Consider the following 15173-nt stretch of genomic DNA (forward strand, 5'->3'; position numbering starts at 1 on the left):
GCTTTGAAGGCATTGTAAATATGAACTTACCCAGACGAGCAGCTGGGCAATGGCCAGATTGCCAATGGCACAAGCCAGCAAGAGAGGAGTACGCACATCCCGTGTGCTCACATTGGCATTGGTCACCTCCGACTGACAGTTGGCCAATATCGACACAATCGACTTGATGTCCGCTCGAATCACCGCTTCGATGAGCTGCTGTCCTGGCGAGGCTGCGTTCGCATGATTTCCACTGCCTAGAGGCGTGAGGAACTCCTTGGCCTCGTACTTGCTGCGTATCCAGCGCTCCTTCTCCTCGTGATTGGCCAGTGCAGTGGGCTTTACACGCTGTCGCGTATTCGCTTCCCACACCGAGTTGGCCAAACTATTGCCAATCGCCAGCATGACGCTTAGATGCGGCGCACTAAATGGAGAAAGAAATATGTTACGCATTGTTCTTGTGAGAATATACAAAAACCTTTTTACTTACGGCCAATCATCCAGACCCAGAGAGCGCACCTTGGAGATGTGCGAGCCGAGATTGCGATGTATGCCAGAGCACTCAATGCACATGAGCACTCCCAGATTCAAGCTGGCCCATTCGGGATCTGCAAAATACGTTAAAACATGAAATTAGTATGCCATGCCGAGTCCTCCTAATGGTTCTATTCACTTACTGGGTGCACCACAGTCCACGCAGTGTCCATTGCCGGGTACACGTTGTCTTATAGCCACCATGGCGGCCAACTCGGTGCTGGTTGCCTGCTTCGTCTTGCTGCTCTCGATGCTCTGCAGACTCTTGAAGATCTCCTGCTCGACGGCAGCGACCCACTCATCGCGCTCCTCGGAATTGGCGGCCTCAAAGTGCCATTGCTTCGAGTCCAGCGAGACAATATAGAACTCATAGCCATCGTTGTCATCCGCCTCGTTCGCCTTGACGCTGCTGCTCTTCATGCGACGATGTCGCTTCTTCACATTGGGAGTTTGCGCTTCCAATTTACTGTTGGCCGTTAGCGCCTCACCAGCTATGAACGTCTGTGAATTGGAATTGGACATAGCAATGCCCTCGTCACCGCTGGTCTGTTGTGAGCTATTCGATTTCAATGGCTCTGCGCCAGCGCCGGCGCCCAACAGCGACAGCTTCTCATTCAGCTTACGCTGATTATCCTTGGCCAGCGTGAGGCAACCGAATCCCTCGTTGAGTGTGCCCTGTGCCCGCTGACCGTTGGCCAGCAGTGAACTGGTCAATGCGCTGTTCGTGATGATGGACTTGGAGCCTCGAGGCTTCTGGCCAGGCACCTTCACAGTCACATACTGCAATGGTATCTCCTTGCCATGCACATCGTCCATATAGTCATGAAGCGAGGGATAATAGCTGAGTCTGCCATCAGCACAGATCGTCACATACTTCTTCTTCCACTCCTTGTTGAGCGACTTGCTGGAACGCTTGTACAAATAGCCCTGCTTGATGGGTATGGAGCGTCCGCTGCCCAGTTCGCTGCTCTTCGGCTCCTTGTCGTTCTTCTTCGACGAGCTGGGTATAAAGAGATTTGAGCGCCGTCGACTCTTACGGCTTGTCGTGGGCGTTGAAGTGGGCGTCGGCAGCTCCTTGCCAGGTGGCGGCGCCAAGTCACGAGGATCGCGCAGTTGCACTTGCGAGCAATCGCCTTGCAGCGACAACTGTTGTTGCTGCTGCTGCTGCTGCTGATGAAGCTGCTGCTGTTGTTGTTGTTGCTGTGGTGCTGCAGCAGCTGGATTGTATTTGGTAATGTTGTTGTTCTCATTGGTGGCCAGTGAGGCACCCGACGACGAAGCCGACTGCAGTGACCAGAGCTTCTGCTCCGCCTGTGCGAAATCTGCACTCATCCGCAACGGCAACTGCTGCTGTGCCCGCTGTCCGTTTGTTGGCGCCTGATACGAGGCCAGACCCAGGCGAGAACCTTGCGGCGTCGTTGGACGCGACGGCTGCATAGCCGGCGGAAGCGGCAGACGCTGTGAGAGTATCTTCTGACAAGCTGCGAAGAGAATTAGGAATCAAGTACATGTTGACCAATGATGCTAATCCCTTAGCTTTACTTACCATCCTGAAAGACGCGCTCCACATTCAGGCCGTAAGTGGCGCAGGTCTCGTAGTAGGAGCAACGCTTCAAATCGCTGGCCAATTTCCGGGCGCGTGTGTCGTCGATAACACGAGGATTACGCTCACTGATGGCGTCTGTGGTGAATAGAGAAAGAAATGAGATTAGAAAAATTCAGATTAACTTAAATATAAAAGCGAAGAGACTAGCTCAATAAAAGAGTAAGAACGTCGGGAAATGCTTCATTTGAGTAAATAAAAAAAATATTATCATTTAATGATCGGATTATGGACAATTATCTATTTAATTGCTGATTTTTAAGGTTGACTATGAAACAGAAGTATGATAATTCTATTCAATTTAATCTTAAAATATTAAAACATTTTATTTTTTTTTTTGTATTTAGCTGACGTATTTTAGTTTTTAAACTGTTTTCGGTTAAACTTACCCTGTGTGCCCACCAATATCATGGGTATGTCCTGTCCATTGCGAAAATGCGCCATTTTGGTATAATAATTGTAGACGGTGTTGAAGCTGCCTTCGTTCTCCAGGCTGAACACAAAGATTACCGCATCCACCCAGCCAGCGAACTGAAAGTAAGACAAAAAAAAAAAAACGAATTCAGTTAAATAAGCCAAAAGAACGAACACACACACACTCAGAAAGAGAAAAGAATGAAACCAAAACAAAACAAAAGCGCCTTTAAAATGCACACGAAAATATGAGAAAAAAGGATTAAATCGAAAACACAAAACTTTTGGCCGCGAGTCCTTGACTTTGTGAGTCGCCGTTGCAAGGCGACGCAGTCGAAGGACGACGCGACGTGAGGAGTAAACAAATTGCGGCGTCTGGCAGCGGGCAGCACAAAAGGCGGAAGCGCGCTTAACAATGGACATGCACAACAAGGATCTCTGGCCAAAGGCAGTGGCGGGCGACACAAGGCGAAGAATCAAGGAGCAGGAGCAGTAGCAAGGAGCAAGGAGGGGGGACAACAGCAGCACGTCTCGACACACACTTGAGAAAGTCGCTAATGAAGCACTTGAATCCTTCGGCAGGACCCGTCGCCGTGTGCTAAACTTTTAATGATTTTTGTACAACTCAAACGCACACATTCTCCACTCCAAAACACACACACTCACACATACAGACACATAGGCAATTGCAGGATAATGAACTTTTAGATGGCATGTAAACAGTGGCTTTTGTGTGTGTGTTTACTGCGCAGGATTCAGATGTCCTGGCAACAAACTATCGATTGAATTCGATTCAATTTGAAAGCCATTTTAATTATGCATTCAAATCCAAATCAACTCACTCGCTTTATATTCAACTAATTCACAATCAATTATTTATATAGTTTTCGGTTTTCCTTCGTCGAGTCCTGCAACAGGATTGCGCGATGCGATGCGAAGCACACGAAATAAATGCCGCCCGCCTGCTTTGCCAGTCGACAAACAACTGGCGCTTTTCTCAGTTGTCGTTATCCTGCCGTCGTTGTCCTGCGACGCGTCGTTGCTCACAGACACAGTGGGTGGTTCAACAGACGGCGGGCGGTGGGTGGTTGGGCTGCGTTTTGGGTGGTTGTCGTTGCCGCTTTTTATGATTTGTTGTGAAAAAGTATGCAGAGGAAACAGGAAAGCAACGGCAAAAAAAAGTTGCAGCAAATGCAGCACCAAATGGCGGCGACACGGGAAGCTCACAAACACACACTCGCACACACACACAGACACTCAGTTACACTTGGAAGGAGACACATGCTTGACAACAATACATTTCAATTGCGGGGGGAAACAGAAGCCAGCACAATGCCGTTCAGCCAAATAGAAACGAACAATGAAGCAACTTCAAACTGGGTTAAGAACCATTTCAAGTGTCTCCTTAAAATCAATCTAAAAGGCTTTGGATACAGGTTGAAAATAGTTACGCCAGGATTATAGACTAAAACTTAGACTGAATAAATAAATTCTGAGCGAGAAAGACGCGGAAAATGAAAACAACTTGAACAATTCATAAGAATTTAGAAATAATATGTTTTTTATAACAAAAGCGGACTATATTGAATAATATTTCAATTAACAATGAAAAGAAAGAAGTTTAAATGAGAAACTTCACGAAATATTAGATCACTAATGGAAATTCATTAATTTAATTTTCAATCGAACTGTGAAATTGAATATTGTTTCTTATATAGTTGTTGGTTTAAAATTGTTATATGTTTTTATTGATGAAACATTCAAATATGTTCATATATTACTTTTTTTTGTATTACTATTGAAACTTAAATTCCTATTTGAACGCTTCTAAAAGCATGAACTGCACTGTTTAGTATGTGGCTCTATCCCCAAAAAATATGTAAGAAAAATTGTGCAGAATCGACAACTGTCGCTAGTCGCATGCAATATTGTCGTGCCGTATATGGTAATGATATCCTGTCTCAGCCAGAAAGCAAATAAAAACAAAAACATAACAAAATGCGACTGAGTGGCGTCGCCTTGCCATTGAGTGATTTCATCCAAAGTTGCGAGTTTGTTTTTACTGTACTGTTCGTATTTTCTTGTACCCTATAAGCGCATTTGACAAAGTCTACATTAAGATACCCTCATAATATTGAGTGCTTTCTATGATGAAAGATAACCTTATGAACTTCTCTACTTTTCAGGCTTTACGGCTTTACGTATGCCAAATTAACTACAGAGTATGTCAAAGTTTGGCATTTTAAGCCTCAAAATTCCTGAGCGGGTTTTTTTTTCTTGCCGTCTGAGGGGGTGGCTGGCTTCACATGGGGTTGCTGGAAAACTGAGGGTTATTTTTGCAATGAAATATGGTTTATTGTGTTGCATAAAGACGTCGAATGACAGAAGTTAGCCAAGAAAGTGACATAAAATTAGTTAAATCGCGAGAGAAACGATTTGCGGATGACAACTGTAACAAAAAGTGGGGAGAATCTCAGCCAGACGCGCAAAGAGAGAGAGAGTTAGTTAGCGAGGGAGAAAGGGAGCTATCCACATAATCACCCCGCCACAGCTTGCCAAGCATTGTTATGCAATAACACAAGAAGCTGCCTGCATATCAAGGGCCTTCAAAACTGTTGTGGTGTGACTCTAAAACTGTTTGCGGACTGTGCTACTCAAACTGCAAAGTGCTCGAATATTCCGCTACAAAATTGGGTCAATCACATGCTTGACTTGCACAAATATTAACAACAATAATTAAAAAGGGAAAATTATCAAAAATTAGAATTTAAATAAAGTACGCAAAAGGCTTTCGGCATTAGTCAACTGCTGAGCCAAGGGATGTATAGACTAGGTATTATGGCATATTATTATGGGATTTGCGAGGGTCGCGTCGCGTGTCAGCCACATTTTTTTTTTTTTACTTTTTTTACATTGTTGTCGAGAAGAGCAACCCCTACCCCCCGCCCGAGTCTGCAATACACCCTAACCTATAAAGCGAACCGCAAATAAAAAAAAAATGTAGAAGAGGAATGTGTAAAAAAGCGAAAGCAGCTTAAAAATTATAATCCACACTTTCACCCTTTTAAGCCATCGGTGCCGCCTGTCCCCGGGGGGGCGAGAGGGATTCAGAGGCTGTCAAATAAACAGGGTACATAGAAGTTTGTGCAAATATTGTGTCCGGATTGCGAATTCAAAGGAATCATTGCGCACATTCTATGCAACAAATGCGGAACAAAAGCTTCGAGCGCCGATCAATGAGTCAACAAATTGTTTGCCCTCGAAAAACGGTCCATAGAAATGCAAATAGCTCGAAGAAAACTTTGCTTTAATTGCACGCGGGTTTAGTGTGCGAAGATTGCGAATGCAATAAACTAGGGGTTGCACAGGAGGGGGTGCGGTATGAGGGATAAATGAGCTGAACTTTAACCTATTGAGTGGCGAAATTGTATTGGCCAAGTTTGTCGCATCACATAATGTCATAACGGTAAACAGACCTTTGGCTAGACGATAAAAAAAAGTGTTGCATCAAAAGTTATTTGGCCCGAGGCCAGTTCATCCCCAGCCCCCCAGTTGTTGCCTTGCCAAAGGTCGAAGTTCGATTGAGTGACTCAGCCTGAAAAACCTGCTGCTGGAAGGGAGTGGAGTGGAGGGGGAATCCCCAGTAGCCGAGGCCAAAGGCAACAACATTGTGGCAAGTTTGAATGCGAAAACTGCCAGCACAGCAGAAATTTCGCCATCTAGAAAAAGTTAATAATTGGCAAAATGCGACAAATGGAAAGTTCTGCAGAGAATTGGCCAGAGTTGCCACAGTTACCAGACAAAGTAGTAGCAAAGTAAATAAGATATCAGTGGCTAAGAAAACACTTAGAGCATAAATCACTTAATATTTATAACTAAACAAAGTCGAAACCTATTCCCTTATTTATTGCAGTGTACAGCAAACAAAAAAATAAAAGGCAAAAAAAAACCTGCAGCTTAACAACCCTCAAAGTTCTCTTGGCATCCCCAACTGTTCTTTTTTTTTTTGCTGCGCCCCCTTGTGATCCCGTGTTGACCTCAATTCAAATATTTACAAGATGATAAGGGAAAATATATTTGTACACACAACAGGAAAAACTTTTTCCCACTACAAAGTGCTACCGTTGCCTCCAGCTCCAATTCCTGGTACACCTCCATTCACAAACACGGGCAATACATCATTTTACCATTTCATGCATATTTTATGAATTAAGATTGGGGTAGAATGTTCACATAGCATTACATATGTACCATATATACTACACATGTCTGTCGCGAGTCTTACCTGCATTTCTGGAGCGCCGCCCTCGTCGCGTATCAGCAGTAAATAGCTTTGACCATCGATAAAGACCTCCTTCTTGAAGCGTCCTCCCTCAGGCGACTCCTCTTGCATATAGGAACCGGTGAGATAACGATGCACCAGGGCCGATTTACCCGAATTCAGAGAGCCAACGATGCCCAGCCTCAAATCGGGCACCGAACGCGAAATTGTCCATTCCTGACTGTTCACAAAGGAATCTGTAATTGAGGTTGGGTAGAAGAAATCAAATCGTCATTAGTGAAAACAGTTCTCTCAACTAGTTCGACACGTAATTAGCGAGATTCAAAACTCGTTTCATCTTCATGTCATCTTTGACCTAGAATAGTTGTGGCGGGCAAAAGTTTTTCGAGCCCTCCGCCATCCCAGGCACCCATCATTAGTAATTCTTCTTATGCAAATGTAGTTGAGAACCTACTACAGATATGATGTGTACGCCATATGTATAACATACATATATCATTAGTGTAGTCCTTGCCTCGCACTGCATTTTGATTGACAGCTTTGGAAGCTACTTTTCGGTTTTGAGTCTTGAGTTTTCGGCAATTGTGTTGCTTGTCTTCGGGGTATCTCTCGCTCTCGTCCTGAGGGTTGTGCAAAAACTTTGAAATTGCCAGTTGCTTGAACACTTTTCTGATTTAAATTAGCTTAGCTCATTGTTGAACCGAGTCGTTCAATCAAAACTAAGATCTACAGTCAGCTGTCTGCCGTCTGGCTTCTGATTACGAAGCATTCAAGGTCAGATTAAATTAGCGGCAACTGTTGCCAGGAAATTAAGCTGAAGCACCAGCACAGCTGTCGATGTATTAGTGAGCTTTTGAAAGCTGCACCCAATCGCCTTATTGGTTGCAGAGCTTTCTGTCTGCATGTGATTTATCTGTGTGAAAGCTGTTCGCATCTTTTTTTCTTACTCGCCTCTCTTTTTCCATCATTTTAAATTTTAGACAAATTTCCTACTGAATTTATTGCTCACTTCATGCCCAAAATGTGTAACTAAGTGTTAAACCCAAAATAAAAACACTATAAAAATGCCACTTTGTATGCTCGTAAATCTCGAGAGCAAAGTCCAAACCCAAGCCATTAGAATACGAGTGCCACGATCAATTTCAATTTCAGTGAAGGGCTCAACCCACCAAAGCCACCTCCCCTCTCCTCTTTGAAGACAGCCCAAGACGTTGGGCAGTTTGTTGTTAGGTCGAAAGGAGTGACAATAGAAGGAGCTGTGATCCTTTTTTTTGACTGACCAGTTGTCGGTGCAAGTCGTGTGATGATTTACTAGGCAGCAAGGACACGTGAAAATTGCTCTATTATGAGTTGTTAAGAGTTGCCTGAGTAAACAGTGAAAGGGAGACTGGGACATGGATCGACATGGATATGGACAACGTCTCGAGGGTGACACTGAGAACTTGTTCCAGCTTGTTAATGGACTTCACAAGACAAGACATGCAGAGAGCGGGCTGAGTTGTACTTCGACTTGAGTTGCGACTCCTTGTATGGACAGTGAAGATTCGGTAACAAGTTCAACTGGTTTCAAGCGCTTCACTCGCCTTGACCATAGCACAAAATTACAAATTAAAACGAAATAAATATGCCTTTTGTTATATAATGCAATCCAGAAAAAAAAGCATTGCAAATGCAGAGAAAAGAAGGAAAATACTTTGTGAAACTGATATGCCTAAGGCAGTAGAAGAAGGCAGCAAAAAATTAGCGCGGTTTTGCAATTTGCATGGCCATAAAATGAAATGAAATCAAATCAAACATGGCCGGCAACTGGTTTCTGGAGATCATTTTCATAGTAGAACCTAACCCCAAATTGTAACAAATTCTTCTTCAAAGCGAAATACTTGGCAATGCCGGTCGTCTAATTAATGAGTATCTCAGCCTCGCTCTAGGCGCTTAAAGTTACAAACCGAAGACAAAACCGTCAGTTACAAATGCGTCTTTAAGTTTGACTAATGATGTCAAATGTCTGGTAGGGGGATCAACGAAAAAGAAACAAAAACAGTTGATCGGCTTATGTGTAAAGTTCAAACCGCCAGCCAGTCAGCCGGAGGTGTAAAGATAAGATAACCCCCAACCCTAGCTGTAACTCTCTGCCTCACTCTCTTCTCTTACTTCATTTATCTGTGTTCGTAACGATCGTAACTCAAACTCATGTTAAATGTCGCCATCGTTGTCACAATTCCCAAACTAATTACGTATGCAAACGAGCCTCGTTCTTCGACCCAAGACTGCTTTTGATTTTCCAAAAAAAAATGGAAAACTTCTTTGCGCCTTCTCGATTTGGACTTGGCGAGAACACAGGGAGAAAGTGCACTGCAGAAAGGGTTGTTGGCCCAGTTTGTTTTTGTTTGTTTGTTTACTGCTATTTACCATATATCCCATTTACGATTACAATTCCTATTCTTCGTTTTTCACTCTCTCAGGGATTTGCCTTTTGATGTGGGTTAAGCATTTTAATTAGCGCACAATGTGAACATTTTTATCTTTTCTACTTCATTTTCGACATCTTTTATGCCTTTCTTTCAAAATTCCTTTGCAGTTATTATTGACCTTCTGACCCGAGTTATCATCAAGTAGCTGGCTTAGTTTTTATTGCTGGCAGCTGAAAATAACTCTATTTGATTACCATTGGAAGCGTGCCACGATTAAGGATCAGATACTATACGAAAAGGACCTGAAAAATGTCGTAAATTTTATAACCGTTTTGTGGTCAACGGTAGCCCAAAAACATGAACATTTTGTATCTGTCCAGTTGGCAGTTTTTACGATCGCCCACCACAAACACAGCTTGTGGCAGAACACAGTTAAATTTAAAGAGCTGTCAGGCTGTTGAAATGATCAGGTAAATGCAAAAGAGTACTAAGTAGAGAGAGATAAACGTGGTATTTTAAAGTGTTTAGCGACATTCACCTTGACGAGCATTTAAAATGCAGCCTTGCAACGGTTTCCCTCTCTCATTAGTAAGCTGAATGCGAATGCATTTACGCTATTTAGAGAGACCACAGTGAATGCTGTGAATTCTATTGATATTTCCCATACACTATAGAAATATTCCATGCATGTTTTGATACTTTTGGCAAAATAATAGGTTTTTAATAAGCCATAACCATAAGCCATGGCAAATTTACTTTCGGTATGGAATTGTGAATTTCATATCCACATACATATAAATCATATGAGTAGTAGAGGTTGTATTTGCATGGACCAAGCCCACAAGAACCTATGATAATATTTAGGTAGGCTGACCGTGTCGACATCTCGGCACAGTGGACTGTCCGAGTAGAACAATAAATCAGATGGGAACACACAATGATCTCTCTGAGTAGGGCCTGAGTCTGAGCCTCAGTCTTAGCATTTCTTTTGGATTTCTTTCATTTTCAGTGTTGGCGTTATTGTAGGATGCAGCACATCTGCTCCACAATCTGATTTACTTTCTTTGTGTGCTGCCACGAGAGTAAGAGAGTGTGAGAGAGAGAGAGAAAGAGATCACGGAAACTGGTGGCAAAAAGCAAGCAAAAACGGTAGTTGAAAGCAGATTTTTCATTCCCAAAATGTGAGACAAAGGTAAAGAAAATTAGCCAAAGCCCAAAAAAGGAGCAGAGGGCGATCACACAAACAAGATTAAGACGGGGCAAACACACGACGAGGAACAAAAAGAATCGTAGAGAAAGAGACCAGAAAAGGCAGAAAGGTAAATCAACTACTGCTCTGCAGAAGCAAATTCTTTAGTGTTAATAGTAACCTATTTAATATAGTTCAGCGAATTACTCAATTTTTAGAGAGAGAACTAGCTATCATATATTTAACAATTTAATGATAGTCTAAGTTATCACATAGAACTAAAGTATACGAAATCATATCACTAACAAAAAAAAAAAGAATATTACCATTCATATTCTTGGGAAAAGTGAACGAATTCGCAATTCTTGAAACCTTTTCGATAAGATACAAATGTATAATCATCTCGAAGTTACAGTATGAATTCTTTTACATTTAAAAGTGATAAGATTGTGTTATTTTACTAGGAAATTGTTGAACTAAAAATGAACATGGTAGAACATTTTTTTAGTTGACAATTTCTTTAGCAAAGCTGGCATTATTTGGGGCAAAACATGAATACATCAAGTAGTAATAATTTCAAAATACATCAAAAATTATAAGAGAGAGAGCGAGAGAGTCAAGGAAAGGGTGTGGACTGCTCATCCAACTGTTGTCTATTGGAAAAGTTCTGCACGAATGAATGCGACACCTTCAAGGTTCGGTCACGCAACGTTCTCAGCGTGTTGCCAGATACAAAATGTATCTGACAGCTACGTCACGTGTCACGTGCAGGAATCCCATATGTATTGTACATATGAATATTAAATTCATCAAAGGGTAGAGTGGAAGGAATAGATACTTGCTATGACTTCATCCGTCAACTATTTTGCGTTGTATTTAAGAACTGCTGAACTGACACAGAAATGAACGCATCATTAGCAAAATAATACGAAGCATAAACAAACAAACATATGAATGAGTGAATGAACCATCGAGTAAGTGAGTGTAAGTGAATAGTTTCGAGTGGGGGGGCGTTAAACATGTGTTGAATTTTGATAAATTGAATTGAATATGCGGCGCGCCAAACCGCTCGCTTCCCAATTGCCTTTAATTCGTTGTCCAAACACAGCTGAAGGTTGTGAATGATGCCACATACCAAACGAATACACACACAGAGAAGCATGTGGTTGTGTGCGTGTTAAGTGGCTCTACATCCTGAGTTGAGAAAGATCAGCATAGACCACACCCCTTTGAACTGGCAGGGTCAATTGGAAAGGGTTAGTTCAGAAGATGCGAAATACGCTCTCTCACTGCTCATTGGTCCAAGGAATAAAGATTTACGAGCTCAGGTACAAGTTTAGGCGATATCGCCACTACAATTTATGCATCGCAAGCCTGAAGGTCTTGCACTCCATTTTTGGCAAACTGGAAATACTATAAAATGTGAACACATAAAAAAAAGCAGAAATTAGCTGCCCAATATGCGCATATGGCATTTGTTTCTGCTTCGCTTTTTTATCAGCCAACAACAGTCAATTCCAATTTGTGACTGTATGGCAACTCATTTATCATATAACAGATTTTGTAGAAAAAATAATAATAAAAAAGAATTGAATTGCGAAACACGACAAACGGAAACCAGAAAATAAATTAAACAAAAAAAAGAAAGAAATAAACAACTTTAGTTATCAGCACTTAAGACACCTTCGGTGGGGAGTTTTCTTATCAATTTTCATATAAGCTACAACTTTTACTACGACTTCAACAACAGTCCCCCCATTCCCCACCATTCTCGTTGCTTGTCCCTCGCTCCGTCTCTATGCTCTCTCTTTTTTTTCATTTCAATTACGTGCAATTAGCAAATTGTTTCAGCACATGAAAAATGACACGCAAATGCGCCACAAAAGTATCTTGAACTGTCGAACAAGTCTATGAGAAGGAATGCACAAAGATAAATAATAAAACTAACGAGCTTGCTCGACTCTAACACACGCTGTGCTCAAATCGATTTGTTAAGTAATAAATTGAAGCTTGCACTCAAAATATTGTAAATTTTCCATAATTGAAAGTTTATGTGCATTCGCAATAGGCTTTTTAGGACTTTAGATATGAATTGTAACGTTGAAAGTAATAAAAAATCTATGATTCACTTAATTTAATCTAATCAAATGGTTGAGGAATCTTATCGGAGCTGCATTTCTTCATACGAAGCCAATGACCAGACCTTGCTCAATACCAAGGAAACACAAAAACGATTAAATGTCAAATTTATGACACAGATCAGTTTACAATGATCAAAAAAATACATTTTCTACCTATTTTTTTCTTGATATTTTTTTTCTCTTCCACTTTCTCCCAAGCACAAATGATGATGGTAGAAGTGGGAAAAAAAGGACACCCGTTAGAGAGATGAGGTGAGTCAATCAAACGATATGACAATGGTGGATAGAATGCAAGTGAGCAGCACGAGAATAAAAAGTCAAAGCAGGCGTTTTACTTGGTGGTGGTGGTTGACGAAGATTCTTCTTCTTCTTCTTCTTAGTTCCCAGTAGCATCTCCAGAAGTTGCAACTGCTGAACTCTATTAAATATGACATATTTATGAAGTGCCAGCTGTGTACAATGGAAAAACTGCAATGGGAAATGCACAGCAAAAATGGTAGGAAAAGTGCTGCGATTATTTCTTTCACTTCATCTTTTCTTCTTTTTGGCTGCCCAGCGAGAGTTGTGTATTTGATTTTTCTTGGGATTTTCACTGCACGCGTCCTATGCAGCTGCAGCCCGTGCCTCTAACTGTCGGTCTGTCTGTCCATAACTGTGATTCTATGCCTCTACACCTACCCTTACCCCTGCCCCTGGTCCTGAAATTGTGATTGCTTCTGGGCCCTGCCTCTAGCCAAATGGCAAACGTATTTATATTTCATATTTATGATCATAATCATCTTCATTTGATTGCTTGTGGTTATCCTGTACTCACACATCGAATTCAGAATCAATGCCAGCTTAGCAACCACATTTTAAGGATCACAACATTCGATTCTAATATTTGCTTAAATGATAATTTTTTAATGTTTTTGAAATATGAAATTGCATAACTTTTTCAATAATATAGTTTTTATATTTCTTGATTTCTTTTAATTATCAGTTCTTGGCACTATTCATTTAATGTTTACTTCTTTAACAAAGAATTTTTTGGAACTCTTTTTACTTAGTATATTTCTACAAAATGTTTATGATACTCAGCAGTTAAATTTCTGTTAACTTTTGCAATTGTCTTTGAGATGTCGTAACTGCTCCGAGTTCGCACAAAATGAAATAAATTCAAGCCAATTAATCGATTTTCACGGTCAGCAGCTAATTAAGCAGCGTCTTACATGTATTTCGTAAAGCAGCTGGATCGACTGACCAGCTGACTTTTCTTTCTGCTCGCTTTCTTAGCTCTGGCGAAGCGAAACAAATCTTTAAATTGCTTACTTTTACTTTCCGCATTTTGCCGCCAACCGCAGCGGGACTCTGCGAAACTCTATCGAGAAGCATTTGCTTGCTTGGTTGGTTGGTTGGTCAGTCAGTCAGTTTGTTCGCTTGACCTTTCTATAGAAATCGGAGCGCCTCTCTTGTGTGCAAAGTTATGATGCCCATTGTTCCTGCACTCGTTCATTACATTCTTATTTATGGGCACGGTGCTGGGACCGGCGAGGTTTCAACTAAACATAGATGCCCATAAACAACATCGTGTGGCAGCTAGTTAGTTGGCCGAAAAGCTGAATAACCAAAAAAATAGGTTCATTGGCAGTTATCCTCAGAGTGAATTAAATTAGCGGTAGTTACGGTTTTTCCCCTCCTCGGTTGTCTTCGAGTTGTCTGCCAAAACGTCTGACGTGTTGAAGAGTTGAATTTTTGAGGCTGTTTTTGTTGTTGGCCACAATCCCAATCGGGCCATGTCTCTGTCTTTTGCGGTTCAATGACTTTCAGCTCATTACACTGTTGCTGCTGTTGTTGTTGTTGTTGCTGGTTTAGCAGAGCTTATGTAGGCACCTACTACGACAGACAGTAAGTAACTGCTATCAGTCATACGCCAATGCATGTCTGCTGCCGAGCTATTGAATTACACTCTCCAACAAGCATGCGGATTGAACTTGAGAAGACGCTACAACGAAATACAGATTCTTGAGGCTTCTATTACCTAGCACAATGATAACTATTGTCAGCGCTTGAATTCGAGACTTTTTCTTAAATGTGGCTAATAACTTTGTGTCACGCCCAGGCCATAAAATAAAACAGGCTTAAAGATATTCGTTAAATTCTTAAGGGGCTTCTAAGTTCTCAACAAACCTTTTAAATTATAATGTGCTATTTTGTATCTCTAGCATCTTGAGTGTATTAACAATACTTAATTAGCAAGCCCGCAGGATAGTGTAGATTTCACACACACACACTGTCATAACTGCCCACCAAAGAGGAGAGCAACCGAAAATGCGAAACAACAACCGCAATAACCACTTGAACCGGTTATGTTGTAAGATTCATGTAAGTTCCCCAGAAGAGAATCACTTGAGTGTGACTGAACCTTAGCACACACACAGAGTCATATATGCACACATACATATACAATCATGTATATGATGCCTAACTTAATGATCGACACTTGGGCTTTATGTTTAAGAACCTTGGATACCATTTTATTGGCTATAGTGTTTCAGGGCGTCGGACTGCAACGTCACATTAGAATTACAATGGACAGTTAAGAGCTGAATGGCATCGAACTTCCGCTTTTCGATTTCCC

At 41.5% G+C, this 15173-nt stretch overlaps 1 protein-coding gene across 3 annotated transcripts in view; it reads right to left on the reverse strand.

Moving 5' to 3' along the window:
- Positions 1-15173, reverse strand: part of LOC132798937 (centaurin-gamma-1A) — a 60082-nt gene that overhangs the window by 1036 nt on the left and 43873 nt on the right. For 2 of the 3 annotated variants that reach the window (XM_060810969.1, XM_060810970.1), the window contains exons 2-7: positions 6816-7048; positions 2506-2647; positions 2060-2194; positions 657-1994; positions 470-587; positions 31-403 (exon numbers count right to left, since the gene is read on the reverse strand). In XM_060810969.1, the coding sequence (XP_060666952.1) occupies positions 31-403; positions 470-587; positions 657-1994; positions 2060-2194; positions 2506-2647; positions 6816-7048 (2339 nt within the window). Of the gene's footprint in view, positions 1-30; positions 404-469; positions 588-656; positions 1995-2059; positions 2195-2505; positions 2648-3372; positions 3396-6815; positions 7049-15173 lie in introns of those variants that run through there. The other variant, XM_060810971.1, reaches the window with a different exon arrangement.

The sequence above is a fragment of the Drosophila nasuta genome, chromosome 2L, assembly GCF_023558535.2.
Source record: "Drosophila nasuta strain 15112-1781.00 chromosome 2L, ASM2355853v1, whole genome shotgun sequence".
NCBI classification, from domain to species: Eukaryota; Metazoa; Arthropoda; class Insecta; order Diptera; family Drosophilidae; genus Drosophila; species Drosophila nasuta.